Here is a 27,150-nt window from a genome sequence, read left to right on the forward strand (position 1 = left end):
GAGTTGGAAACATTATCACTGTTCCTTCATTGTCGCTGGGTCAAAATCATGGATTTCCCTCCCTAACAGCACTGTGGGTGTACCTACACCTCAGGGTCTGTAGCAGTTCAAGAAGACAGCTCATCACCACCTTCTCAAGGGCAACTAGGAATGGGCGGTAAATGCTGGTTGAGCTGGCAATACTCACGTGTGCTTTCACAACAATCTAGTAGTTTTGTGGCCATCGTTACTATCTGCTGTTTTTCCAAATTTCAAACTAATAAATACATTTAACTTCCACAAGGCTGTAGCTGGATTTGAGTTCAAGTCCCTGGATCATTAGCACAGGCCTTTGGATTGATTATTTGCATGGTATTCTGATTGATTTATCTATCTATTTATTTAAATTTATTTTTTAATGAAGTTCATCATCAAAAAACATTTCCATAAGTTGTATTTCGGATACTATACATATATATCATATAGTCATATTTGCCACAAATCTCCACTTAATATTTATCTGATGTATACACTTATAGAAAAGAGAGGAAAGAAAGAACTAGCAAAAGGAGAAAACTATGTACAAGTAGGGAGTGATTTCTTTTTACAACATATTCATTGATTAATTGGTGCATTACAAATGTTTACTAAACTAATTTGTGAGGTCCTGGTGATCTATTGAAGCTGTGACCATTTTCCTATTCGCCAAGTACAATGTACTACTCACTCATCCTGATTTCTCAATAAGTCAAGACAGAAAAGAAAACATCTCTTTACGTGTTTCAGTACCTTTAGAAGTTCACAGCTATCAAAAGTAGATTTGTTTCTTGTATTGCATAAAGTTCAAGGTCAAGTGTCTCAAACAAGAGAAAATCTGCAGATGCTGGAAATCCAAGCAACACACACAAAATGCTGGAGGAACTCAGCAGGCCAGGCAGCATCTATGGAAAAAGTACAGCTGACATTTCTGGCTGAGACTGTTTGATCAAGTGTCTCAATATTTTATTAAATACTGTTGGTTTACAGTGCATAGTTGCTCTTGAGATATAATTAATTGAAAGAGTACCCCAATAAATGAATTAAAAAAAACAAGATAGATTAACAAATTCTGTATACTAGATAAATGCAGGTAGTTTGCTGTAAGAATGGACATAATTTCTTATTGTTAAGTAGATTATTTTATTACAGCACTTAAATGGTCCCACAATATACATGATAACATAATCATTCTTAAAAGAAATACCTTTCCCACAATGAAAGCAAATTGATGCAGTAGGTTTTTTGACACTGATGAAGGGTGTTTACTCCTAGCAGTGTATCAAAGTTTCAAAGTACATTTATTATCAAAGTATGTGCACATTGTACTACCTTGAGATTTGTCTCCTTACAGGCAGCCATGAAACAAAGACACCCAAAAAAAGAACCCATACATATATATAAAGAAGACTATCTAACACTCAATGTGTAGAGAATGAAAACCACATTATTCCCATAAAAAAGAACCCATAAAAAATAAAATAACCCATAAAAAGATCACTGAATACCCAATGTGCAATGTAAAAATATCATCGTGCAAACAGTAATCGCAAGCAAATAGTGTTTCTGAACTGAAGTCCATAAGAGGGACCCATTGTTCAGTGTAGAGTCCAGTAAATGCTGTGGAGCAGTGAACTGAACCAGCCCCCGCCTCGTCTCTGGCCCCTACACCTTGACCTTTTCAATCTGGCCCGGCGCTTAACTCTCTGAAACCTGAGTCCTGGTTGGAGACCTGTTATTGACAAGTGTGTTGTAACCTGTGTACTTGTTACATGGAAGAGGGCTGAAGACTGACTGAAGTATCTTTGGGCATGTAGGATCAGCTTGAGGGTTGGATCTCAAATTGGAAACTCCACCTTCTACAGTGCAAACTTGTTGAATACACAACAGGTTGTAAACCAGTGATAAGTAAGGAAAAAAGTATTTGCTTGGGAATAGAATATGCAGTCATGGAAGTGGATTTTTGTCCCTTTCCTCTATCCATTAGGTGAAGTTAACTGCTGCGTAGAGAATCTGGATGAAGAAATCCAGAACCCAATATCTCCAGGTCCTAATCTACTTCCTATGTATTGTTGACTGTTATCATACATATAATTGAGTATGAAAGAATTGAGACTGTTATCTTTCCCAGAGCAACAACCCTGTGGAAAATGTTAAGTTTGTGTTATTTGAGAATTGACGGTGTACTCTTGGAATTACACAATTTTCTGATAAATTAAGACCATTCAAACCGTCCAACTTTTGTCACATCTCTGAATGAACTGCCAGCTAATCATCTCTCCTGGCTTTCACCAATAAGTCTGCAAATCCTTTCAAAGCTAAGATTAAGTCATATTTGAAAGATAACATAGGGCGTGCTTTCATTGGAACCAAAAATGGCTAATATAAGAGGAGATAGTTTTAAGGCGATTGGAGGAAAGTCTGGGGGGTGGGTGGGTGGGGTGATAACAGAGGTACGTTTTTTTGCACAGAAAGTGGTGGGTGTGTGGACTGCCCTGCCATGGGTGGTAGTAGAGACAGATTCATTAGGAGCATTTAAGAATCTCTTCAACAGGCATACAAATGGTAGAAAAATGGAGGGCTACATAGAAAGGAAGGGCAAGATTAGGTCAGCACAACATCATGGGCTGAAGAGTCTGTACTGTGCTACAGCCTTTTATGGGCTGTATTCTGTGTTCTAATTCCATCACGTGTGGGAAAGAAGATCTTTACCAGATCAGCAAATGGAAGGAAATTCCTACTCAGATATAATATGTTTCAAGCTATTTGACATTAGAGAACAAATTGGAATATATGCATTTGAAGCTCTGATTGACAGTATGCACCCACATATCAAGGAGAATGAAATGACAGGGTATGGCATATTTCTTGTATACAAGCTATAGATATAATCACAGTCAATATGAATTCAATTTTCAAAATTATTGCAGCTTTCTCAGCTATTGTAAATTCACCAATGTTTTTCAGATGTATGGAATCAACATTAGGGCTAAGATACAGAGGATTAAACTCAACATAAGTATGAATGCCAGTGAATCACACATGCGGTGCATGCTTAGTTCCATTTTCTTTATGCTGTGTGGCTTTCTTCCCCTCATGAGCTTGATATAGAAATAGAGAGAAAGATGGGTTTCCTGTGGAAGCAAGGCAGGTCTTTGCACAAATAAGAAGGTAGGGTAGAGGCTGTGAGGCCTATGGAGGCTGGGAATAGGTAGAGGGTAAGGGATACCACCAAGAGGAAAGGCCAATCTTTCATTGATAAGAGAGAAATGAAGGGTAAAGAGCTTAGGAAAACTCAGCACTGAGTTTGGTGACAAAGGGGTTGTAAAATTGATGGGTTTGGGAATGAATGTTCTAACTGGATAATGAAGGACTAGAGAAGTAAAGGAGCAAGGTGGGGGGGGGGGGTTGGGAGCATGAGTAGTGGAGCAAGAAATAGAAATGCAACCTCATGTTGGGAGAATTATCCTACAAACTCCACTCCTCTACGTTATGTCCATCACCTCCTTCTGAATGGAAAGAAGTGGAGAGAAAATCAGAGGGAGGAGAAAGAGAAGAAACAGAAAGAAAAATAACGGAAAGAGAATGAGGAACAATAAGAAATGGGCAACAGGGAAACAGAAGAAATCTCATAAGAGAGAAATTGACCAGAAGATCTCTGAACTCCACTTCATATACAAAAACAAATATACACTGATACATTCCAAGCAATAGAAATGTACATATGCAATACTTCCAAGAATCAAAAATTACTCATTCACCAAGGAAGATTAATATGGATGCCTGAGAACATAAGAGGTGATGTAGTTGATTGCCAACATGGTCTCTTCACAGGTTGGCTTGATCTGGGACTCAGGCAATAAGAAACCATACTGACCCAAGTCGCGGAGTTCAAAGGTAAATGAGTATTTAATTCCAATGTCATAGGCCCAGTCATCCGAACCTCCAGCTGATGGATCTGGAGAGGGATAGAACAGAACTGTAGAATGGTTGTAACAGAGGGAGGCATTTCTGTTCCTTTAGTCTGTACCAGGCCAATATAAAGAGCAAAAGAGCTAGTCCTCTGCCAGCTATCTAAGTTCCTGCAAATTCTTTCCTTTCAGATACTTAACCAGCTGCTGCTCCACAATAGCTTCTAAGATGTTTTATAAAGATCACTTCTGTTTTGTGAGACATGCATTGGGAAATCTGTGAGAGTAGACAGTTTGTTCATGTTGGAACCTGATCCAATATTCCTTAAAATCAAATATTAGAGAGCAAAGCATGATTTTGTCTTCATTGGACATCTTTGACTATCAGATAGAATTACAAACTCCTTCTGCTGCTTCCTCTGTTGGACAAGGGTTGATATGAATGTATGGAGACCTTCCTCATTTCTTTTCCTACTGTCTTATATCTCACTATGATATGGTGATCAGGTTTGCAACTTTTTTCTGGGTAAGTGTTTATTGGATTAATGAAACAAGCATAGCTCCTGTTTCTGAGCAGTAAACAATGGCTTTAGACAGGCATGAACAATTACTGTCACTTACATATCGTGAGTGAACCTGGACCGTAGGTATATCGAGTTCCATAAAGGCTCCTCAAGACCATAACTGCATTCCGGGCAATGAAATTCTAATAAACAATCACAGAACCATAAAGAGTTAGCAGCAAAATCTCATACAGAAAGTTTCACTTTGATCATTAAAGTTGAGGAAAGTTGTATGTAGAACAACATAGTAGCTGTTGATTCAGTCCAACTGGTCCAAGCCAATGTTTGCATCACCTCTCACAATGTTCTCAATTAAATGTACTAGCATTTATTCCTTTCCTTTTCCTCTCTTATGCAAGCTGCCTTAAATGCTATGTGCCTCCTTTGGTAGTCGATTCCACCTCTTTATCCATCACCAAATATGGAAATTTCTCCTAATTTGCTTATTGGATTTACTAACAACCAATTTATATACTCCAAGGAGTATTGTACTGTGGAAATCATATTGAAATGATGGCTGGTATGATGGTTGGATTGGTGCCATGGTAACTGGCCTGATGACTATGAGGGAAGAAGATTTAGATACTGCTACATTTAGAGAGACATAAAAAGGTCCAACCACTAAAAAGCCATGGTCAAGAAAGCTCATCAGCACCTCTACTTCCTCAGGCGGCGGAAGAAATTTGGCTTGTCCCAGTCGACCCTCACCAACTTGTATTAATGCACCATAGAAAGCAAGTTATCCAGATGCATCATTGGTTGGCATGGCAACTGCACTTGTTGAGACCGTCACAAACTGCCACGAGTTGTGGACACAGTTCATCACATCATGAAAACTAGCCCCCCCCCCCCCCCCACCCTTAGACTCTGTTTACGCATCTTGTTGCCTTGGTAAAACAGTCAATGTAATCTAATATCCCACACACTCCAGACATTCTCTCTTCTCATCCGTCCCACCAGGCTGAAGATACAAAAGCCTGAAACCACACACTGCCAGGCTCAGAACAGCTGCTTTCCTGCTGTTATAACACTACTGAATGGTCCCCTTGTAAGATAAGTTGGCTTCTAAACCTCACTATCTACCTCATTTTTCACCCTTGTACCTTATTACCTGCCTGCACTGCACTTTTTCTATAACAGTAACACTTTACTCTGCATTCTGTTACTGATTTTCCTTTGTATGAATTGATGAAATGATCTGTATGGATGGTATGCTAAACAAAGGTTTTCACTGTACCTTGGTACATGTGACAATAGTTAAACAATTCATTAATTTAAACATTACCTTTTGGTTTTCTTACTTACTTATTATGAACAAAGAACAATTATGACATTCAAGGAGAACATTCAGCCCATCAGAACCATGCTAGCACCCAGCAGAGCAAACACATTAATCCTGTTTCCTGTTTCCTTATTCCCATGTAGCCCTGGAACTCTTTCTTCCTTACCTATACTAAGAGGAAGTATACTGTGGCCAATTCACCTAGCAGCATCTCACTGAGTTAGTCATAGCGCACTACAGCTCAGAAACAGGTGCTTCAGCCCATCCAGTTCATGCTGATCTAATCTTCTGCCTAGTCCCATCAACCTACCATCTAGACCATATCCCTCCATACCCCTCCCATCAATGTACCTATCCAAAATTCTTGCAGATGTTGCAATCTAACCCACATCCACCGCTTCCGCTGGCAGCTCTTTCCAGACTCGCACCACTCTCTGAGTGAGGGAAGTCCCCTTCAGGGTGTGTGAGGGATCCAATGTACTGAATTCGAAGCTCACAAGTCTTGGGGAGAATGTGCAAATCCCACACTAATGACAGGACTGAAGGCAAGTCCTTGGGGTGTGAAGCAGAAGCCCTAACTCTGATAGCCCCTTGGACGTGTACATATTTTTACCATGTGCATGAGGATGGAGAGTATATTGACTGGCTGCAGCACAGCCTGGTATGGAAACACTAATACCCTCAAAAAGGAAAATCCAACAAAAAGTAGTGGATACGGCCCAGTCCATCATGGCTAGAGCCCACCTCACCATTGAGCACAAATGCACGAAACACTGTCATAGGAAAGCAGCATCCATCATTAGGAACCCCCACCATCCTGGACATGTTCCCTTCTCACTGCTAATATCAGAAAGAAGTTACAGGTACCTCAAAACTCACACCACTAGGCTCAGGAAGTTATTACCCATCAACCATTAGGCTCTTGAACCAAGGGGGATAACTTCACTCAACTTCACTTGCCCCCCCCAATGAAATGTTCCCACAACCTTTGTTCACATTTACAAGGATTCCTTGTCTCATGTTCTTGATATTTATTGCTTATTTATTTTTTATTATTTCTTTGGTTTTGCATTTGCACAGTTTGTTGCCTGTGGCACACTGGTTGATGCCTAAGTTGGTGTGGGCTATCATTGAGTCTGTTATGGTTATTATTCTATGGATTTATTGAATATGCCTCAAGGCAATGAATTTCAGGGTTGTATGGGGTGACATATATGTCATCATCACTATTATGTGCCAAGTAGTATGATGTGGGTCATCATGGTCTCCTGATCATGATTGTTCTTGACAAATTTTTCTACAGAAATGATTTTCCATTGCCTTTTTCTGGGCAGTGTCTTTACAAGATGGGTGACCCCAGCCATAATTAATACTCTTCAGAGATTGTCTACCTGGCATCAGTGGTCGCATAACCAGGAATTGTGATATGCACCAGCTGTTCATATGACCCTCCACCATCGGCTTCTGTGGCTTCACGTGACCCTGATCGCGTGGGTGGGGGGACTGGTAGTCTAAGCAGGTGCTACACGTTGCCCAAGAGTACATCTCCATCCCACCACTCAGACACATAAGTAGTTTGAAAATAAATGTACTTTAAACTATGAATGTTGGGGGCATGTAATCAATTTAACTGACAACCTGTATTCTAGCTCTCTCAACTAAAAAATTACTCTGAGGTTTAGCAGTGACAGAGTAATTGATGATTTCAGGAGGGTTAGATCTATCCTTCTGAGGATGTGATACACAGAGTGGATGTACTGTGACTTGAAGGATCTTTGATATAGTTCCTTCAGATAAATAGTGCTGGAATTTGGATTGGTTTATTATGGTTACATGTGCCAAGGTACGTGCAAGACAAGTGAAAACTTGCATAATTTTCGTACAGATCAAATCATTACACAGTACATTGAGGTAGATCACGGTAAAACCACAACAATACAGAATAAAACGTTAGCAAGTACAGAATCTGAATCAGAATCAGGTTTATTATCACCCGCATGTGATGTGAAATTTGTTAACTCAGCAGCAGCAGTTCAAATCTAGCAGAGAGAAAAAAAAATCAAACGTAATAATAAATAAACAAATACATCAATAATGTCTCTTGAATAGATTTTTAAAAATGTGCAAAAACAGAAATACTGTATATTAAACAAAAGTGAGGTAATGTCCAAAGCTTCAATGTCCATTTAGGAATCTGGTGGCAGAGGGGAAGAAGCTGTTCCTGAATCGCTAAGTGTGTGCCTTCAGGCTTCTGTACCTCCTACCTGATGGTAACCGTGAGAAAAGGGTGTACCCTGGTCTTTAACAATGGATGCTGCCTTTCTGAGACACCACTCCCTAAAGATGTCCTGCCTACTTTTTAGGCAAGTGGCCAAGATGGAACTGACTAGATTTACAACCTTCTGCAGCTTCCTTCGGTCCTGTGCAGACAGGATACCAGACAGTGATGCAGCCTGTCAGAATTCTCTTGATCACATATACAACAAAACATTGAAACATACAGTGAAATGTGTCATTTGGACCCATGGCTAAAACAGAGCTGCTCGCTAGACTCGCGCTGCTTCCGATGCCAACATAGCATGTCGACGTCTTACTAACTCTAACTCCAACCATGGGTCTTTGGAATGTGTGAGGAAACCCACACGGTTACAGGGAAAATATATAAACTCAGTGGCGGAATTGAATCCAGGTCGCTGACGTTGTAACAGCGTTACGCTAACCACTGTGCTACCGTGTTTCCCATACTAATCAGTTAAATATTTGAGGGAGATAATCTAAATGTTGATTCATTCACTGGTTGTAGGCATCGTTGGTTAGGTCAGGATTTGTTGTCCATCCTGGACTTGGTGAATTCAGAGCCAATCAAGAAGTTTGCAGTTAAGAGTAAACCACCATAAATCTGAATCCCATGGGCCAGAACATATGTGGATGCTACAAACTGGCATTTTTTGTACTATCCCAGTATTTTATTATGTACTCTCTCAGTAACTGTAACACTTTATTCTCCATTTAGTTATTATTTACCCTTTGTACTGCCTCAGTGCATCAAACAAATCTGAATGGATGGCATGCAAAACAATATTTTTCACTGTACCCTGGTCCATGTGACATAATAACCAATTTACTAATATAATTTTTCTTGAATTTCCAGATTTTATTTGATTGCATTTAAATTTCCCAGCTGCTGGGGTGGGATTCAAACTGAGTGGCTCAGATCACTAATCCAGGAGCACAAACCAGGTGCTTTGTCTTTGGTTGCCAGCTTGCTCAATGCAAACAGCATCTGATGATTTCTTGTGTGGTAACAGCAGAGGGGAGCAGAGAGCCTCAGCGCTGGGCTGGACAGGGGCTGGAGATATGGCTAATGTGATGAATTTAGTAAACGTACATGACATGAGGACATGAGGAAAGCAATGCAGCAGCTGGGGAAAGATTCAGATCTGTAATCTGTTGATCAATAAAACATGTTGGACAATAACTCTAGGGAGGGGAGCAAATCAATTTATAGGGAGTAGATGAAAATATGAGGAGGTTATTACTTGTAACACGTAGTTCTGGAGACTCAGCTTATACGGCTTGAAATAGAATCTCCAATAATCTATCCAAGTCAGGTGCTGACACCCAGACACTCGACACTGGCCTGCACTTTGACCTCGGACTTTCCAGCTTCCCTTTGTTGAGTGTGGGGGCCCTGAGTTGGAAACCTACACACCCATTTTGAGCCAGGGCCTGGAAGTTATCAGGATCGGAAGAGGCTGCAGAGGATTGCGGACTGAAACTGCCACATCCTGGGCACAAACTCCACAAAATCGAGGACACTTTCAAAAGGCAGTGCCTCAAGAAGGCGGCATCCATCATTAAGAACTTTCACTATTCAGGACATTCCCTGTTCTAAACGCTACCATCAGAGACAAGGCACAGGAAAACTAGGAACCATACTCAAGGTTTCAAGTACAGCTTTTTCCCTCTGCCATCAGATTTGTGACTGGCTCATGAAGACCACCTTACTATTCAGTTTTTGCAGTATTTGGATGGCTATATTCGTTGGCAGGGTGGAGATATGTATCCACCAAAGGAGGTATAAAGCGCTCCTTCCTTCTGTTAACCTGCAGGTCACCCTTGGGTGAGGTGTAGAACCTACTTAGTCCTCTGACCAGGGTCACATGAAGCCATGGGAGCCTGTGATGGAAGTTCGTATGAGCAGGTGGTCACAAGTCCTGGGTATGCAACCACTAACACCAGGCAGAAAACCTCTGATAACGGCTAGGGTCAGCCGTATTGTAAACGCACTGCACAGAGGAAGGCAATGGCAAGCTACTTCTGTAGAAAACTTTGCCAAGAACCATCATGGTCATGGTAAGTGCTTTTTGTGTATTGCCAGAGGGTGGGGATAGAGGCTGAAACCTCAGGGAAATTTAAGAGACCCTGAGATACTGTAGGCACATGGAAGAAAGAGGAATGGAGGGTTATATGCTGTGTAAGGGGAAAGAGTTAGATTGATCGTGGAGTAGGTTAAAAGGTTGGCATAATGTTGTGGGTCGAAGAGCTGTTACTGTCCTGTTCTGTGTTCTAAAAACAATTCCTCATGAGTACCTGCTATGGCCCTATTGCATCAGCAACAGTGATAACAATGATTCTCAAATGTTTCTGTGGTTCATCCGTGCATCTCACCAGGGATCCTGCACCATTCACATTCTCAGCAACCCCATAGACTGTCCAGAGGCTTTCATTTATTTACACACTGGCAAAACCAGCACATTGTCAACTCCTATCAGTCCCTGATGGTTAAGAGAGATGCATACTGGCCATCTGGAGTCAGACCAGGCAAGGATTTCAGGTGACAGGTTCCTTCTTCCTTCAGATGGGCACGTTTACTTTTCTCTCCTGTCCCGTCAGGTAGAAGATAGATAAATTTGAAAGCATGTACTACCAGGCACAAAGGCAGCTTCTGTCCCATGGTTACCAGACTCTTCATTGGACTTCTTGCACAAAAAAGTAGATTCTTGATTTCATAATACATCTTACATTTTATTGCTTACTTGCACTGCTCTTTTACAGTAGCTTTTACACATTATTCTCCATTGTTTCTTTTACCTTGTTCTAGCTAAGTGCACTAATAATTTGATCTGTACGAACAGTATGCAAGATAGCTTTTCACTGCATGTGACAGTGATAAACTGATACCAATACCAACGCACAGCAGTCAAATGGCTTCCCGATCAAAACTAAACAAGACAAGGGCTTGTCAGCATTTTGGGTCACAGCCCTGCATCTCAACAGTTCTGATGTTGGACTTTGATCCAAAACATCAACAATCCCTATGCTTCCACAGACCCAGCGGATAGTTGCTCAGGGTTTCATCATCTGCTATCTCTTATGTCTCCAACACTGGGCCCTTGTGTAAATTTGAACGTTCGTTCTCCAGTTGCCAGAGTGGGATTGGATGGCTCTGGGTGAGTGGTCTACATTCAATCCATTGCACTTCTAGGCACCTGTCTCATGGCGGAGGCTCTTACCTCATGAACAGTTTCATTGGAGATACATGACTCAAGAAATGATTAACCACAGCTCAAGGTAGCTGCTCCCACCTTGAGTAGAATTAAAATGATCAGCTTGCATCAGAGCTGAAGATGATGCATGCACGTTGTTCCTTCAAGAAAACACACAGAGCCATCCTTCCTATGGTTACCTCATTGTCATATTGTTAACCAACAGCAACGTCGCAGTACTGAGATATCTCACTTAATGATAACTGACACTGGCACCTACCAATTCCTTGTAGTCTGGAGCCAATGAGTACGTGTAGGAATACGGAAAGAGACACATCTGAGAGTACGAGTGCATTGTGATGTAAGCCTTGATCCCTTTGTATTTACGGATGGCATTAGCCACAGCCCTGACTTCCCGCTCAGACTCAACATGGGATCCACAGTAAGTCTCATCACATGGGTTCCTTGAGGCACCAATGGCTGCAGGTAAAAATTGAAGAGGTAGCATTTACATAGCGATTTCCACAACCCAAAGCATTTTACTGCCAGTTCAACATTTTTGAAACAGAGTTATTGTTGCCTTGTGAAATATATGCAATCTGTAGTGGTAGTTAATAGTGTTATTCCTATGATTCTCAGTTAGCTACTCCCACATGGGAGGAGTTCACAAACTGTACAAGCTGGGTTATCAATAATGTTCAGTCGAATATACTCGGTCGAATATCCTGCATGCTGGTGTCCTGGTGTGCTCTATCCAGTTACCTGGAACCAACATACAGGATAAAGGAGATGAAGGAGGGGTGGATCATTCCTGAGCCAGATAGTATTACACTCATTAAAATCTCATTGCTATATGACTCTAATACATTGAAGGCTTGATTAGTGATCAGCATTGCTGTGAGCAACTGAATGGCTTCTTCAAACAATTACAGGGCCTGAGATGGCAGAAACCCAAACCTCCCCGAAGAACTCTGGCAATTAATTCTCACTGTCAAAATCATTTTCTCTTGCCCCATACTGCTCCTGATGAAAGACAAGGTATATTCTTTTTCCTTTTGAATAATTAATTTCATTTAAAAACTCATTTGACTTCTGTGAATGGATTAAGACGTAAATGTTGATTAAAATGAAGTTAATTACGAGTAAAGAACAACACAAACAAAATACTGGAGGAAACTCAGCGGACCGGGCAACATCTATTGAAGGGAATAAACAGTCGACATTTTGGGCCGGGACAATTCATCAGGACACAGATGCTGCCTGACCCATTGAGTTTCTCCAGCATTTTGAGTATGTTGCTCTCGATTTCCAGCATCTGCAGAATCACGTGTGTTAATAATTAAAAACACACCGGAAACTAAGACAAGTAGCAATGGCTGTTGAAAAGGCAACAGGCCAGCTACTGCATAAGTAGCGACTGCTTCGTCAGCAATCGATGCTGAGTCCAGTGGCAGAGTAATAGTTCCATTTTCCCAGCAGCTGATCACCAGACCACTCTATTCTACACCACCACAATGTGACAGATGCAGAGGCTGGAATGCATTGACATGCACATGAGGCTCTCCAAAGCAAGACCTGCTGTGTTTTGCATTTTCCTGTTGTGGGGTCATGAGCATTCACCTGAGGAAGTGGACAGCTCCTCGATCAGAAGAAGTGTCACCTCCAGCACAGCTGGCCTGGATGTGACCCTCCTCCTTCCCTTTCTCCATGGTTTACTCTCCTCTTCTATCAGGCTCCTTCTTCTTCAGCCATTTGCCTTGGCCATGTCACCTTCCAGCTTTTCACCCCTCTGCCACCCACCTTCCTCCCCCTCACCTGACATCCCCTATCACCTGCCAGCTTGTACGCCTTCCCCTCCCCCACCTTCTTATTCAGGTGTTTCTTCCCTTCCTTTCCAGTCCCGATGAAGCGTCTTGGCTAGAAATATAGACTTCTACGTAATTCTTTTCCATTGATTCTGTCTGACCTGCTGAATTCCTCCAACATTTTGTGCGTGTTGCTCTGGACTTCCAGCTTCTGCAGAATCTCTTGTGTTTCTGGATGTTATCCTGGAGCTTAAGGTCAAGCCTGAACTGACACTCAAACTGATAGCCATCATAATGTTGCTCAAGCTCCTGGAATCACTGTCAGTTCTCTGTGATTGTCCTATGACAGGCGTTTCTCCTCCACATGTATTAAAGGGTTCTTGTTATTTGCCACTGGCTCTCTGCTAGCCTACATGATGGACTGACTGGCAAGCTGCTTGCCCCACACCCATTCTCCACCGTCTTGATGCCTATATTATGCTACTGATGCAGGCAATGCATGTCTGAGAGCTTCTTTAGTTAGCTTCCCATTTCGTGCTCTTTGAAACTTTTCACATCTTGTCTTTACAGAACTCATCCACACCCACACAAGTTGTCTGTCAATGCCCCTGTGATACTTATTGAGAGAAAGATGAGTTTTTCTCCAGGTTGATTTTCTTTTTGAAATCTCTCCGTATTGCTCTCTACTCCAGCTGACATCTAATCATATGCTGTGTGTCCTTCTCTCCATCACCCTCTACCACATCCTTTTCCTCTCTCCTCAATTATGACCAAGACTAACCAATGCTGGGCCTCGTCATCATTTTGGATCAAAAGCCTGCTTCTCAACAGTTCCAATGTTGGATTTTGACCCCAAATGTCACCAATACCTTTGCTTCCGCAGACCTTGAGTTGATCCAGCAGATAGTTGCTCAGGACTTCAGCATCTGCTGTCTCTTGTGTCTCCAGGACTTGGTCCTTGTGTAAATTTGAACATTTCCATAATTACTTGCCCTCAATCATTTCCTGTCCTTTTTCTTCTTTTCCACATCCACTCCCACCCCATTTCCTTTTGCCTTTTCTCTATTTCCCTTCCCCCCTTTCCCCTAGAAGAGAAACAGGTTCTTCGATGCAGACGAAGGTGCCTGCATGAGCTAGTCCCTTTTGTCTGTGTTGGTCCATAACAAACCAGTGGTTTGCAACCTGGGGTCCATGGACCCCTCAGTTAATGGCAAGGCTCCATGGCATAAAAAAGGATGGGAGGCTATGCCTTTTCTATGCCCTCCTGAATTTGTACGCTTTCAACCTTCCTCACTCCAGAGAAAAAGCCGCAGATCATCTGGACTTAATCATAACTCAATCCCTCCAACCCCAGTCCCCACCTCTCTCAAATATGATATAGGAGCAGAATGAAGCCATTTGGCCCATCAAGTCTGCTCTGCCATTTCTTCATGGCTGATCCAATTTTCCTCTCAGCCCCAATCTCCTGCCTTCTCCCCATATCCCTTCATGTCCTGACCTATCAAGAATCTAGCAAACTTTGCCTTAAATATACATAAGGCTTGACCTCTACAGCTGCCTGTGGCAAAGAATTCCACAGATTCACCACTCTCTGGCTAAAGAAATTCCTCCTCATCTCCATTCCAAAAGGATGCCCTTCTATTCTGAGGTTGTGTCCAGTGGTCTTAGGAGCAGGCCTTGTGGACGGGAATTGCTTCCTACAGATAATGCGTCTTACAACATGGCTTGCTTAATACTACTGATGAATTAGCTTTCTTTCCTTCTGTTTTAACAAGTGCTCCCACCTTGCTTACAGAGTGTTGGTTTAAAGGCACAAACTCACAGCACCACTTGGCATCGAAGTTTCTGTTGGGATCAGTGCCCACACAGGTAGTGCCAGGATTCCTGGAGCGTGTCTTCCTCCACAATCGATCCTGTGGGAAGCAAACAGCAATAAACAACAGCAACCTGTATTTCAAATTAGCCTCGCAACACGTCCCAAAAGTATTTTCTTGGAACGACAGACAAAGGAAGTTTGACAACGGATCACACAGGGAGAGGATAAAAGTGATAAATGAAATCCCTGTGACCATGTGGGTTTCCTCCAGGTGCTCTGCCTTCCTCCCACATTCCAAAGGTGTATGGTTAAGCTTAGTAAGTTGTGCACGTGCTATGCTGGCAGCGATGCTTGCAGGTTGCCCAGCACAATCTTTGCTGATTTGATTTGACACAAGGGATGCTTCAATGTACGTGTGACAAATAAATCTAATCTTCCCTTTTCCTCATAACTACTTTTTATAAAGTGATCTTCACAAGGATAGAAACATAGGAGGGAGTTTGGTGATTAGGGCAAATTGAAGGTGTGGCTAGATTGGAGAAGCAACAGAAATGATAAGGAGCAACACCTTATATTCCTTCTGGGTAGCTGCCAACCTGATGGCATGAACATCGAGTTTTCCTTCCAGTTAAAAAATCCCCCCCCCCTTCTATTCCCCACTCTGGCCTCTTACTCTTCTCAACTGCCTATCACCTCCCCCTGGTTCCTCTCCTTCTTCCCTTTCTCCTATGGTCTGCTCTCCTCTCCTGTCAGATTCCTTCTTCTCCAGCCCTTTATATTTCCTGTCACCTTCTGGCTATTGTGTTGTCTTCCTCCTTCCTTTTCAGCTCTAGATAAAAGGTCTTGGCCTGATGCTTTGGATTTCCAGCATCTGCAGACTTCCTCGCATTTATGAGATGATCAAATGGCCAGGAAAGGAGGAATATAGATATCTATGAGCTTTGGAGGAATTTTTTAAGACAGGTAGAGTGAGGCTAGAGAGAGGTATGAAAACAAGGATAGTTTTTATTTAATGAAAGAATTGACTGGCCAGCAGCACAGAAGTGTTGGGTGAATTGGACTTGATGTGTTTTGGGACATGGCAGCAGAGACTGGGGTAACCTCGTAATGATGATTAGAACACAGGAGGCCTGCTAAATGGAAATACGTTTGCCATTATTTACATCTGTAGAGACATGCACAAGATACAGGGCTAATCTGGGCAATTTCTGAAGAAAGAAAGTACGGCTTAAAGTATTGGTGAGAGGCTCCTCAGGAGAATGGAAATGCGAGCATAATCAAAGAAGATTTCATTCAGATCAGGCCTGAAATATAAAATAGTTTTACATTTCCAGCTCAGCATAGACCTATTCTACATTTCCTTGATTTTCAGAATAAATGGTTTTTTGTTCTTTTACTTTTTTAGGGTAGTTCAGTGAGCTGCTGCCTCATAATTCCAGTGACCCAGGGTCAACCCAAATCTTGGGCGCTGTCTCCTATGTGGAGCTTGAATGCCGACTCCCTTCCCCTTTCCTCTCTCTCCTCCCTCTCTTCCCCTTCCCTCTCTCTTCTCCCTCCCTTCCATTTCCCTATCTTTCCTTCCTCCCTTCCCTTCTACTTCCTCTCTCTCTCTCCCACTCCCTCCCTCTAGCATTCCTAACAGAGAGTTGTAGATCTTTGGAATTTGGCCCATTGAGTCTGTTCCTCCATTCAATCATGACTGATCCTTTTTCCCCCTCCATCTTTCTATTCTTTGCCTCAAGGAGTTTCAGTGACTATTTCCCCCTTCTCCTAGCAGGATCGCAACACTGTTATATTGTAAATTACTCTGGATCATGAAAAGAGGCTCTGATACCTACCTTGGTCCAAGTGTAAACATAACCATCTACATTGACAACAGGAACAATCAGGAAATCCAATTTATTGAGAAGGGTGTCCATGGTACAATTTCTTCCAAAAGATTGAACAGCCTGTGGAAACGTAAACTTATTAAATGATATGTTCCTCAATCTTGACTAAAAAAAAGAGCTTCATGAAATAAGCTCCAGAATTGGTCCACTGACCTCCATCACAAACCACTGGCAAAAGGCAGGTGAAATCCACTCGCGGGCGTGGATCCCACAGTCCATGAAGATGGCAGGTTTCGCTGTATGTGTTCTTTTGCCGACCTTCAGTGAGAGATTGACAGACATGGTCAATAAAAAGGGGAAATCTTGCATTTACATGGTACCTTTGGACATCTTCTTCAAGTTGTCCAGAGATATTTTATCTTTGAGGGTGAAGTCACTGTTGAAGGGTTGGGCAAAGTTCCCTCTAAAGTGTGCACGCACACACATCTTTTGCTACTCATACACAAAGGTATTTAAACTGCACACCAGAGTTTGTCACCCCGTACCTTGTTGGCACATTTCACGATAGTACACAATTACATTTCCTTTTCCAGTTTCTGATGCATACGGTGTCGACAACATGGAGTTTGTGATGATCTGTCTGCAGATTTTAGAACTGGCTTATTTATACCGTTTTTATTGAAGAAATTATTGGTTCACGATATCAACTTTGAAAGAAGCAATGGGCATGAAATTCAAAAGAACTGTTAGTTCATTTAAAGTGGAATGGCCAGGAACATGCACCTATGAGATATATTTAGGTGCAATACAGAAACTGGTGATACCTGTAAGTATTGTCTTTTTTAACAATGAACAACTAACTGGATTGGTACTTTATTATCCTTATTATGCTTCAGGTTTACTTCCCCTTAAATATTCAGAGCACACATGTTGTTGTCACTGGGCAAAAAACTGCCCAGCACAAGAGTTTTGCACACACTGGTCATTACAAATTGGAGGGAACATTGGCATTGGAAAGATTGTTGTGTACCCTGTACAAGATGCATCATGGTTGTTTGCCAAGGTTACTCTGGCCACAACTTCCAAATCCACAACCTCTCCTTGAAAAGGTAATAAAGAGCAGCAGAGGCACAGGAAGATCTATGTGAGGTGCTACATTTTGGTAGAACTAATCAAAATAGGACATACATGGTAAATGGTAGGGCATTGAGGAATGCAGTAGAACAGAGTGATCTAGGAATAATGGTGCATAGTTCCCTGAAGCTGGAATCTCATGTGGATTGGGTGGTGAAGAAAGCTTTTGGTATGCTGGCCTTTATAAATCAGAGCATTGAGTATAGGAGTTGGGATGTAATGTTAAAATTGTGCTCGATAGAACTCTTTAGAAAAGCATATAATTCAGATAATGGTAGTAGAGTCATTTCAAGCATGTATAAGGGGTTGTCAAATCTTAAAACACATTCAACTTCATACATTAAAACAAAATGGGAGAAGGAAGGAGGGATAAATATATCTGAGGATGAATGGACAACAATATGGAGATATCAATGGAAGTGTACCAGTTCACAGAAATGGAGGGAGTTTGGATTGAAAAACTTGATAAGATATTACACCCTCTCAGAAATCCCATTATGATAGTAACCTCCCTGTTTGCTGGAGAAATTGTGGAAATCAAAATGCAAATCATTATCATATTTTTTGGGACTGCCTTGTTATCAAAAACTATTGGAGGGGGATACACAATGCCCTACAAGACATCTTTAAATGTAAAATACCCTCAGAGAGTAAGACCATATATTTTCGATATATACCTCAAGAATGGTTGAAAAGAGATAAATATTTAATGAATATACTGTTGGTGGCTGGTAAAAAGACTCTTACTAGGAAATGGTTATCACAGGAGAGCCCAACTTTAAATAGATGGATGGAAATTACAAAGGACATTTACAAAATGGAGAAGATAACAGCATCTGTTAATCATAAGCTGGAACAATTTGATTCATACTGGGAAAAATGGTTTAACTACATAATGCCTCATAGGCCTGATTTTATTCTCATAAATCAATGAATCTGTTGTAAAAAAAAGATCACTCCCTCCTTGTACATAATTCTTTCCTTTTGCTTGTTTTTTCTTCCACTCTTTTCTATAAGTGTGTACCTCAGATAAATACTATGTGGAGATTTGTGATATATATGATTATATGATATATATGTACAATGTCTGAAATACATCTTATGGAAATGTTTGTTTGATGATGAACTTCAATAAAAAAACTACAAAAAAAAGTTTAAAAAAATTGTACAAGGCATTGGTGAGGCTAAATTTGGAGTATTGTGTACAGTTCTGGTCACTGAATTATAGGAAAGATGTCAACAAAATAGAGAGAGGACAGAGAAGATTTACTAGAATGTTAACTGGGTTTCAGCACCTAAGTTACTGGGAAAGGTTGAACAAGTTAGGTCTTTATTCTTTGGAGCATAGAAGGTTGAGGGTGGACTTAATAGAGGTATTTAAAATTATGAGGGGGATAGATAAAGTTGATGTGGATAGGCTTTTTCCATTGAGAATAGGCTATGAGTTGAGAATTAGGGGGCAAAAGTTTAGGGGTAACACGAGGGGGGAATTTCTTTACTCAGAGAGTGATAGCTGTGTAGAACGAGCTTCCGGTAGAAGTGGCAGAGGCAGGTTTGATATTGTCAATTAAAGTATAATTGGATAGATATATAGACAGGAAAGGAATGGAGGGTTATGGGCTGAGTACGGGTCGGTGGGATTAGGTTTGAAACAGACTAGAAGGGCCGAGATGGCCTGTTTCCGTGCTGTAATTGTTATATGGTTATATCTCAACCTACAGGTTCCCCTTCATATCACACACCATGATGACTGGAAATACATCATCATCATCTTTCATCATTGGTATCCCCTACTCAACCGTACGGTGGGAGTACTTTCCATCAGAAGGACAGCAGCAGTTCCAGGAGGGGACTGACCACTGCTTCGCGAGGGTAAAAGGGGATGGACAATAACAACTGAGCTTGCCTGCAATGCCCAGACACTGAAAGTGAATTTAAAAAAAAGTAAACCATTTATGCACAGCATGCTTAGGCAATGTTGTTAGAAGAAAAAAATAAACAGTGCTGCAGCAATTCCTTTGCAGCTCTACAAATACTGTCATGGAGACTTCTATGCTCATCGAAAGAAAAATAAAGCCTTCATTTGACATTTTGTACAAAAACTAGTATTTGTATAGTACAGAATACTTCAGTATTTCTATAGATAATGATTAGCTTTAGTTGTCACATGTACATCGAAACATACAATGAAATGAGTTGTTTGTATAGTCCAAGAATGTGCGGGGGGGGGGGGGGGGGTCAGGCTGCTACCAACACCAACATAGCATTCCCAAAACTCATTAACCCAAACTGCAAATCTTTAAAACATGGCTGGAAGCTGACGGACCCAAAGGAAACCCACATTACTCAGGGAGTGCATACAGACTCCTTACAGACAGTGGTGGGGATTGAAACACCATTTTCCAGTCGCTGGTACTGTAAACCATTATGCTAACTGCTTTGCTACCACGCCCCCAATTCCCAGCCTGTGTTTCAGGAGAAGTACACGCATTCAGTTTCCTGACTCAGAATACCACGGCTGACGCTACTGTACTCGAATGCTGCATTAACAAAACTCTCTGACAACCAAGCAATGTCACGCAAAGCTTAAAGGATCTGGCACTTTCTCTAGAGTTGGCTGGAGGGATAAAGAACTCTCATATTAATAATTCAATAAGCAAATTTACCCGGAGGATATAGATATTGCGATACTCATAGCTCTTTCCAATTCTGAACAGAGAAATCAGTCTTGGGTTTTCATTTGTGATTTTCTTCATCCAGGATTCAATCTACAATAGAGAATACAGATGATTGTTCCTGTTCTCAATGTAGGTGGTTATGTCTACAGATGGACCAAAGCAGGCATCAGAGCCTCTTTTCCATGATTCAGAGTAACTTATAATGTGATAGTGTTGTGATCTTGCTAGGAGTAGAAAAAATACATTCATACAGTGTACATACTTTGGTTATAAATGTATCTTGAACTTTGAGAATTAGCTATGAGCTCATCTTTAATGTTAAGACTTTTGAATTTGATAATAAATCTTATCAGTCTTCAGAAATGTTTTAAAAGTTCCTAGACTTTTCAAAATTTGTTATTTTTCATGTTACCATCATCTCAATACAACAGATATGTATATAATATGATTAATTTATGTTTTTTTCTTTTAACTGATAATCTAAAAAAATCTCCTGATGGCTATTCTAAGTATTGTTTTCCAAAATGTATTCTTCAATAGAATTCCACATTAGCAGTAAACGTTAACCATGTATCATTTACTGTACATTCTTAATCAGTTTGCTTCAAGAGTGTCTCCTGAGTCTTTCAAGATGCTTACTGATTCTACATGTCTGGGGATCTAAGGGGTACAGATATGGTTAATCCATGCAGGAGATTCCCCATCAGGGAGGGATAGACACAGACTGGAGGTCAGAGGTTTAAGGTGAACGGTGATGAGTCTGCATATCGACAGCAGGTGGACCAACTGGCGCTCTGGTGCAGTCGGAACTATCTGGAGCTGAACACGCTCAAGACAAAGGAGATGATAGTGGATTTCAGGAGACATCTCCCTGTTATGTCCCCCCTCACAGTCCTCGGCAGCCCTGTGTCCACCGTGGAGAACTTCAGGTTCCTGGGAACCACCATCTCTCAGGATCTGATGTGGGAGCAGAACGTCAGCTCCATCCTGAAGAAGGCCCAGCAGCGGATGTACTTCCTGCGGCTCTTGAGGAAATATGGTCTGCCTCAGGAATTGCTGCTGCAGTTCTACACTGCAGTCATTGAGTCTGTCCTGTGCACCTCCATCACTGTGTGGTTTGGAGCCGCCACCAAGCAGGATAGAACCAGACTACAGCGCACAGTGAGGACTGCCGAGTGCATCATTGGAGCCTCCCTGCCCTTTATTGTGGACCTGTACTCTTCCAGGTTAAAGAAGAGGGCGGGGAACATCATAAAGGACTCCTTCCATCCTGCGCATGGACTGTTTGAACTGCTTCCGTCTGGTAGGCGCTTCAGATCCCTCCAGACTAAGACTAATAGGCACTGGAGAAGTTTTTTCCCTACTGTGGTCACTTTGCTGAACAGTTAACTGCCGGTTAACTGTTACTTGGATTGCACTACTTGTATGTATAATCTATATTTTCATTTATATTTATCATTATTATTGTTATGAGCAGAGAGACAACATCTGCCGGAAGTAAATTCCTTGTATGTGTACAGGTACTTGGCGATTAAAGTCTGATTCTGATTCTGAAATTCTTTCCTCAGTTGGTGGTACAAGTTTAGAACAGGCTGGAAGTGGATGTGGCGGATGTGAGTTCAAGTGTAGCACTTAAGAGAAGTTTGGATGTCTACATAGATGAAAGAGGTATGGAGGGCTATGACCTGGGTGCAGGCAGATGGAACTAAGTAGAATATTGGACTGATATGTAATAGATGTCTGGTTCAGTCCTGTATAACTTTATAAGGACTGGCCCAGTATTTGTCTGCCATTGAGAACTCATTTTGCTCAGGAGTCTTTCCAATCAACATCTTAGCAAGTTACTGGTGCCCACTTTAGTTAGCTCTTAAGTTGATATAGTCTGTACCTGTTTAGAGCCTTGTAAATGGAGACAGTGGATGCCAAAATCTGTCCCGTAAGTTTCCCTGGTCACTGGAAGCTGTCTTTACAGACTCACAAGGATGAGACACAAGGAAGTGCAGACATTGGAATGTGGGGCAACACATTCATAAGCTGCCGTATGAACTCAGTGGCTTGAGCAGCACCCAAACAAGGTAAAGGAATTGCCCATTCTTTATCCCTGACCCTGGGTTTGGACAGAAAACACCAAAAATTCCTTTCCACTTATACATACTTGTCAACTCATCCAGCTGCACCCAGACAATAGCCCTCCATATCCCTCTCATCCAGCAGGTTGTTTGTTGCCCCAAACTCAAAAGCTTACTTCACCATGACCATAGTCCAAATATCTATTAACCTTAACAGAGGAACATATAGAAGATATTGATTGACAAGCACCAAAGGTCCTTAATTCTAATGTCCTGAATGGTCAGTCCTTTATCTTGAGATTCTTCCCTGGTTCTGTACTCTGTAGCAAGAGGAAACAACTACCTGAGGAGCCACAGCCCAAGGTTCAACAACAGCTTCTCCTCCACTGCCATCTGGTATGTGAAAAACCCTAATCCTACATCAGATTATACATTTAGTGGGCACTTTATTAGGTACAACTATTTATTGAATAAAAATGTAAATAATACTGAGAACGCAAGCATGAGGAAATCTGCAGATGCTGGAAATTCAAGCAACACACACACAGAATATTTGTGTGTGTTGCAATAATACTGAGAATATGAGTTGTAGAGTCCTAGAAAGGAGTTCATAGGTAGTGAAAGCAGTTTGGAGCTGAGGTGAGTGAAGTCATCTGTTGGTTCTATGATCACTCATGTCTGTCAGAATAATGGGAAACCCACCCATTGCAACAAAGACAAGCCATAGATTAAATTAGCACAGCAAGCCCCAATTTGATGCACATTGAGAAGAAAAATGACAACAAGAAATATTAACAAATGATGCCATTTCCTGGATCTTCAGGGTTGGAGCCACAAAAATCTACATTCAATGGCCACTCTGTTATGTACACCTGCTTATTAATGCAAATACCTAATCAGCCAATCACATGGAAGCAACTCGAGGCATACAAGCACGCAGGCATGGTCAAGAGGTTCACTTGCTGCTCAGACCAAATGCCAAAATGGCGAAGATCTAAGTGACTTTGACCATGGAAAGATGGCTGGTGCCAGAAGGTGTAGTTTATCTCAGCAGCTGCTGACCTCCTGGGATTTTCACACACAAGGGTCTCTAGAGGTTACAGAGCAAGATATGTGAAACAAATATTACCCAATGAATGGCAGTTCTGTGGAGAAGAATACCTTATTTAATGAATGAGATCAGAGGAAAATGGCTAGATTAGTTCAAGCTTACAGGAAGGTGACAGTGTCTCAAATAACCCCATGTTACAACAGTTATGGGCAGAAGAGCATCTCTGAATGTACAATACTTCAAAATTTGAAGTGGATGGACTAGAGCAGCAGAAGTCCATGAACGTACACAAAGAAGCAACTTTATTATGGTTCAGGAGAGACCTAATAAAATGGCTACTGAATGTATAACTGAGACTTCAGGAATGATTGGCACTTAAAAATATGCTAATAGATGGGTCTGGTTAGTAGCACTGAACGAGAAAAATTATGTGAATCATAATTTACTTTGTGCATCTCTTCAGAATGACTTTACTTTTGTTATAGTTTAGTATTTTTCTCTTCATCATGCATTTACCTCAATCCATTGATGATATTTTTCATAATTGTAGTTGGTAGAATTGTTATCCTTTTGGTCAAACTGGTTTTCCATCAGTGTCTTCATGTCATCAATTAAAACACTGTGTGAAAGAAGATCAGGAGACACTATGTGTGCATCCTGAAGATTAGTGGATAGTGGTTCTCTTATGTTTTGTAACTTAAAAACATTAAACTAATTTAAAGGAAGCCACGGGAGTCTGAAATGCAGGTCTAACTTTCAGTTTACTTTAAACGAGGTACGTACGTATCATATATGCAATTAACATGTTTATGTAAACCGGTAATTAATTATTTAAATGAACAAAAATGCTTAATCAACCTATATATATATATACAGAATACTCAAATATTATTGAAATATTAAATACACAACAGGTTCTACTGGCTTCGCCCCAAATTAACCAAACCAGTGTGAAAGAGGGAGGAATTTCAGGGGCACATCATACCAAGGACAATTGGATTTACCCAGTCATTAATGTTAAATTTAAAGAAAATCATATGAAAGACTAATTCAACTATGCACCACCATTAATGATCACTGATTAATCAGGATTATATATTAACACAAATAAATCAGAATTGATTAGTAATTATTCAGGAGTAGTCACCTAATTAATCATGAATAAAACAGGATATAAAGAGCAATTGATCATCAAGCTCACTCCATACAGCTCATAGAACTAATCTCGGCTTCCTCTTAAGCTCAATGGTACTAAAAGACACCTTTTAAAACTTTAATTGCTCTAAGATACTGAAATACTAACATAGTAACAAATATATTTTGAACCAATTTATGTTTATTTCAAATGCAGATAGTTATGGGGACTTAAATACTCTTGTGAAATTTATCTATTTGCTTACTTGCTTATTGATTGATTGATTGAGTTATTGATACAGCCCTTCCAGCCCATGAGCCTACGCTGCTCAATTGCATCCAGATGACCAATTAACCTACAAACTCATACATCTTTGCAATGTGGGAGGAAACTGAAGCATCCAGAGGAAATCCACATGGTCACAGGGAAAACATACAAACTCTTCACAGACCGTCGGGAATTGAATCCAAGTCATTGGCATTGTTAGAGTGCTATGGTATCTGCTACATTTACTGTGGCCCCCCTAGATATTAATGGAATTTTTAAATTCCGTTTTCAATAGTGTTAGTTAAACTATAACTGGTTTTCATGAGCAAAGACGGTCTTTCTATGGATGAAAACCCAAAATTCTTTTAACACTTTCTACAATTATGTTGGTCAAGGAGAGAAAAAAATCTAGAAGAATCTGAAGGGAAATGTAAAATATAAGAAGTAGGCTATTTAGCCTATTAAAACTGTCTCTCCATTCCATAATATATTTTACCCAAGTGTCAATTTTCTGTACCAAACCCATAGGTCTTGGGTCCCTTTAAACCCAACCATACAGTACCTCTGCACTGATCCTCCACAACACACTGGATGGAGAATTCCACAGATTCATTACCCTATGCATTGAACAGAATTCTTCTCATGTTAATTCCAAATGGCCAACCCCATACTTTGAGACTATGACCCCTGTTTCTAGAGACTTTGCCAAAGAAAACACCATCTTTACATCTACCGTGTCTAACTTGGAGGAAAACAAATTATCTTTGCGATTTAGTGCAATTTCAACCACTATTGGTAACTGCTAGTGAGGTACAGATTGTGCCCAAAGTTGATGCATGATCCGAAACTAACTCATATTTCAGTCCAATCTCCTCCAGCCGAAACTGGGTTTCAGAAACAGAGGCTGCAGGGACCCTCAAATCCACACTCCTGTTAGTGGTTACCAGCTCGAGAGAAGATGGCTGCCAGAAATCCATCTGTGGGCACATCAAGGACATAATTAATCATTCAGTTCCACCAAAAGTTACTGACCACCATCTTGTTAAGCAGCAATGGAACATCATACCTTTAATGCAGGAGCCACATCCCTTAAAAACTGCAGGTGCTGTTCATTCTCTGGTTTCAGACGCAACACTTTATCCCTTTAACAAGAGTTAAATGTAAGCTTTACATCAATACTTCTGTAATACAGTGACTAATATTTATATTAATCCTTTAACCAAGGTAATATTTCATGCTGCCATGGGGCAAAATCAGATTTTATTGATATTGAGCTAAAGGAGTGGAGGTTTTAAAAAGATTGTTCAAAAAGGTATGCACAAGCTGTTCCCTGGTAATGAAGGGATTTCATTTGTGTAGACATCCTTAAATTGAGTTGACCCATAAGTTGGAAAATGCACACATTTCACTTGATATGGCAACTGTACCTCCACAATATTGTAACAAATGACATCAAAAACGCAAAACACACCCAAAATGTTGGAGGAATTCAACAGGCTAGGCAGCACCTACGGAAAAGAGTAAACAGTCGACATTGTGGGCCAAGGCCCTTCTTCAGTCCATTTTGTGTGTATTGCTTTGATTTCCAGCATCTGCAGATTCTCTCTTGTTTGTGATTCAAAAATGAACAGTTACTGAAAGTGGAGAGAGAAAGACAGAAAACTTCTGCTATTTCAATTTCCTAACCATATCCAATCACATTCATATGCTGGGATATCCTTCAGTTGCACTTTCATAACCTGGAGTTGTCTAGGGTTAAGAAATATCTTAAAGGGGGAAAAGAAAGCCAGGAGCTTAGGGAAGCCTTTTAAGGTTTTGAGACCTGGATGGCTGTTGCCAGTTGTGAAGTAGAGGAAAGGATGAAAAGCTAGAAGTGGAAGAATACAGACTGCTAAATACATTGTATGGACAAAAGTGAATGAGACCATGGAAGAAATTGAACAAGAGAAGAAAAGAAGTATGAATTTAGTGTCTCTCCTTACCTGGCATATTGGTTATCAGGAACTCTGCCTATAACAGCTGCAACAAAGCCGAGAAGCAACAGTCCTTTCATTGTGTTCCTTGGACTATAAGGAATGTGTAGTCGGATCAGGTACTTGGCACAGT

The 27,150-nt window shown here is 40.9% G+C and overlaps 1 protein-coding gene across 1 annotated transcript; it reads right to left on the reverse strand.

Moving 5' to 3' along the window:
- Positions 1-1,003: 1,003 nt before the first annotated feature.
- LOC132407104 (carboxypeptidase B-like) lies at positions 1,004-27,150 on the reverse strand. The gene is made up of 11 exons (XM_059993401.1): positions 27,027-27,150; positions 26,111-26,186; positions 25,897-26,021; positions 24,159-24,261; positions 20,511-20,612; positions 16,924-17,028; positions 16,720-16,830; positions 14,888-14,978; positions 11,541-11,740; positions 4,548-4,632; positions 1,004-3,973 (listed from the first exon to the last, which is right to left on the reverse strand). The coding sequence occupies exons 1-11, from the start codon at positions 27,095-27,097 to the stop codon at positions 3,786-3,788; spliced, it is 1,257 nt and encodes a 418-aa protein (XP_059849384.1). The 5' UTR covers positions 27,098-27,150; the 3' UTR covers positions 1,004-3,785.

Source organism: Hypanus sabinus, chromosome 2 (assembly GCF_030144855.1).
Source record: "Hypanus sabinus isolate sHypSab1 chromosome 2, sHypSab1.hap1, whole genome shotgun sequence".
NCBI classification, from domain to species: domain Eukaryota; kingdom Metazoa; phylum Chordata; class Chondrichthyes; order Myliobatiformes; family Dasyatidae; genus Hypanus; species Hypanus sabinus.

Excerpts from the sequence above, each read along its gene's own strand:
- LOC132407104 (XM_059993401.1), bottom strand. The coding sequence starts at position 27,097 with ATGAAAGGACTGTTGCTTCTCGGCTTTGTTGCAGCTGTTATAGGCAGA. Across the intron at positions 16,831-16,923 it reads GCCAGTGGTTTGTGATGGAG|GCTGTTCAATCTTTTGGAAG; the intron begins GTCAGTGGACCA and ends ACGTTTCCACAG. Across the intron at positions 4,633-11,540 it reads CTCCAGACTACAAGGAATTG|AATTTCATTGCCCGGAATGC; the intron begins GTAGGTGCCAGT and ends ATTGTTTATTAG.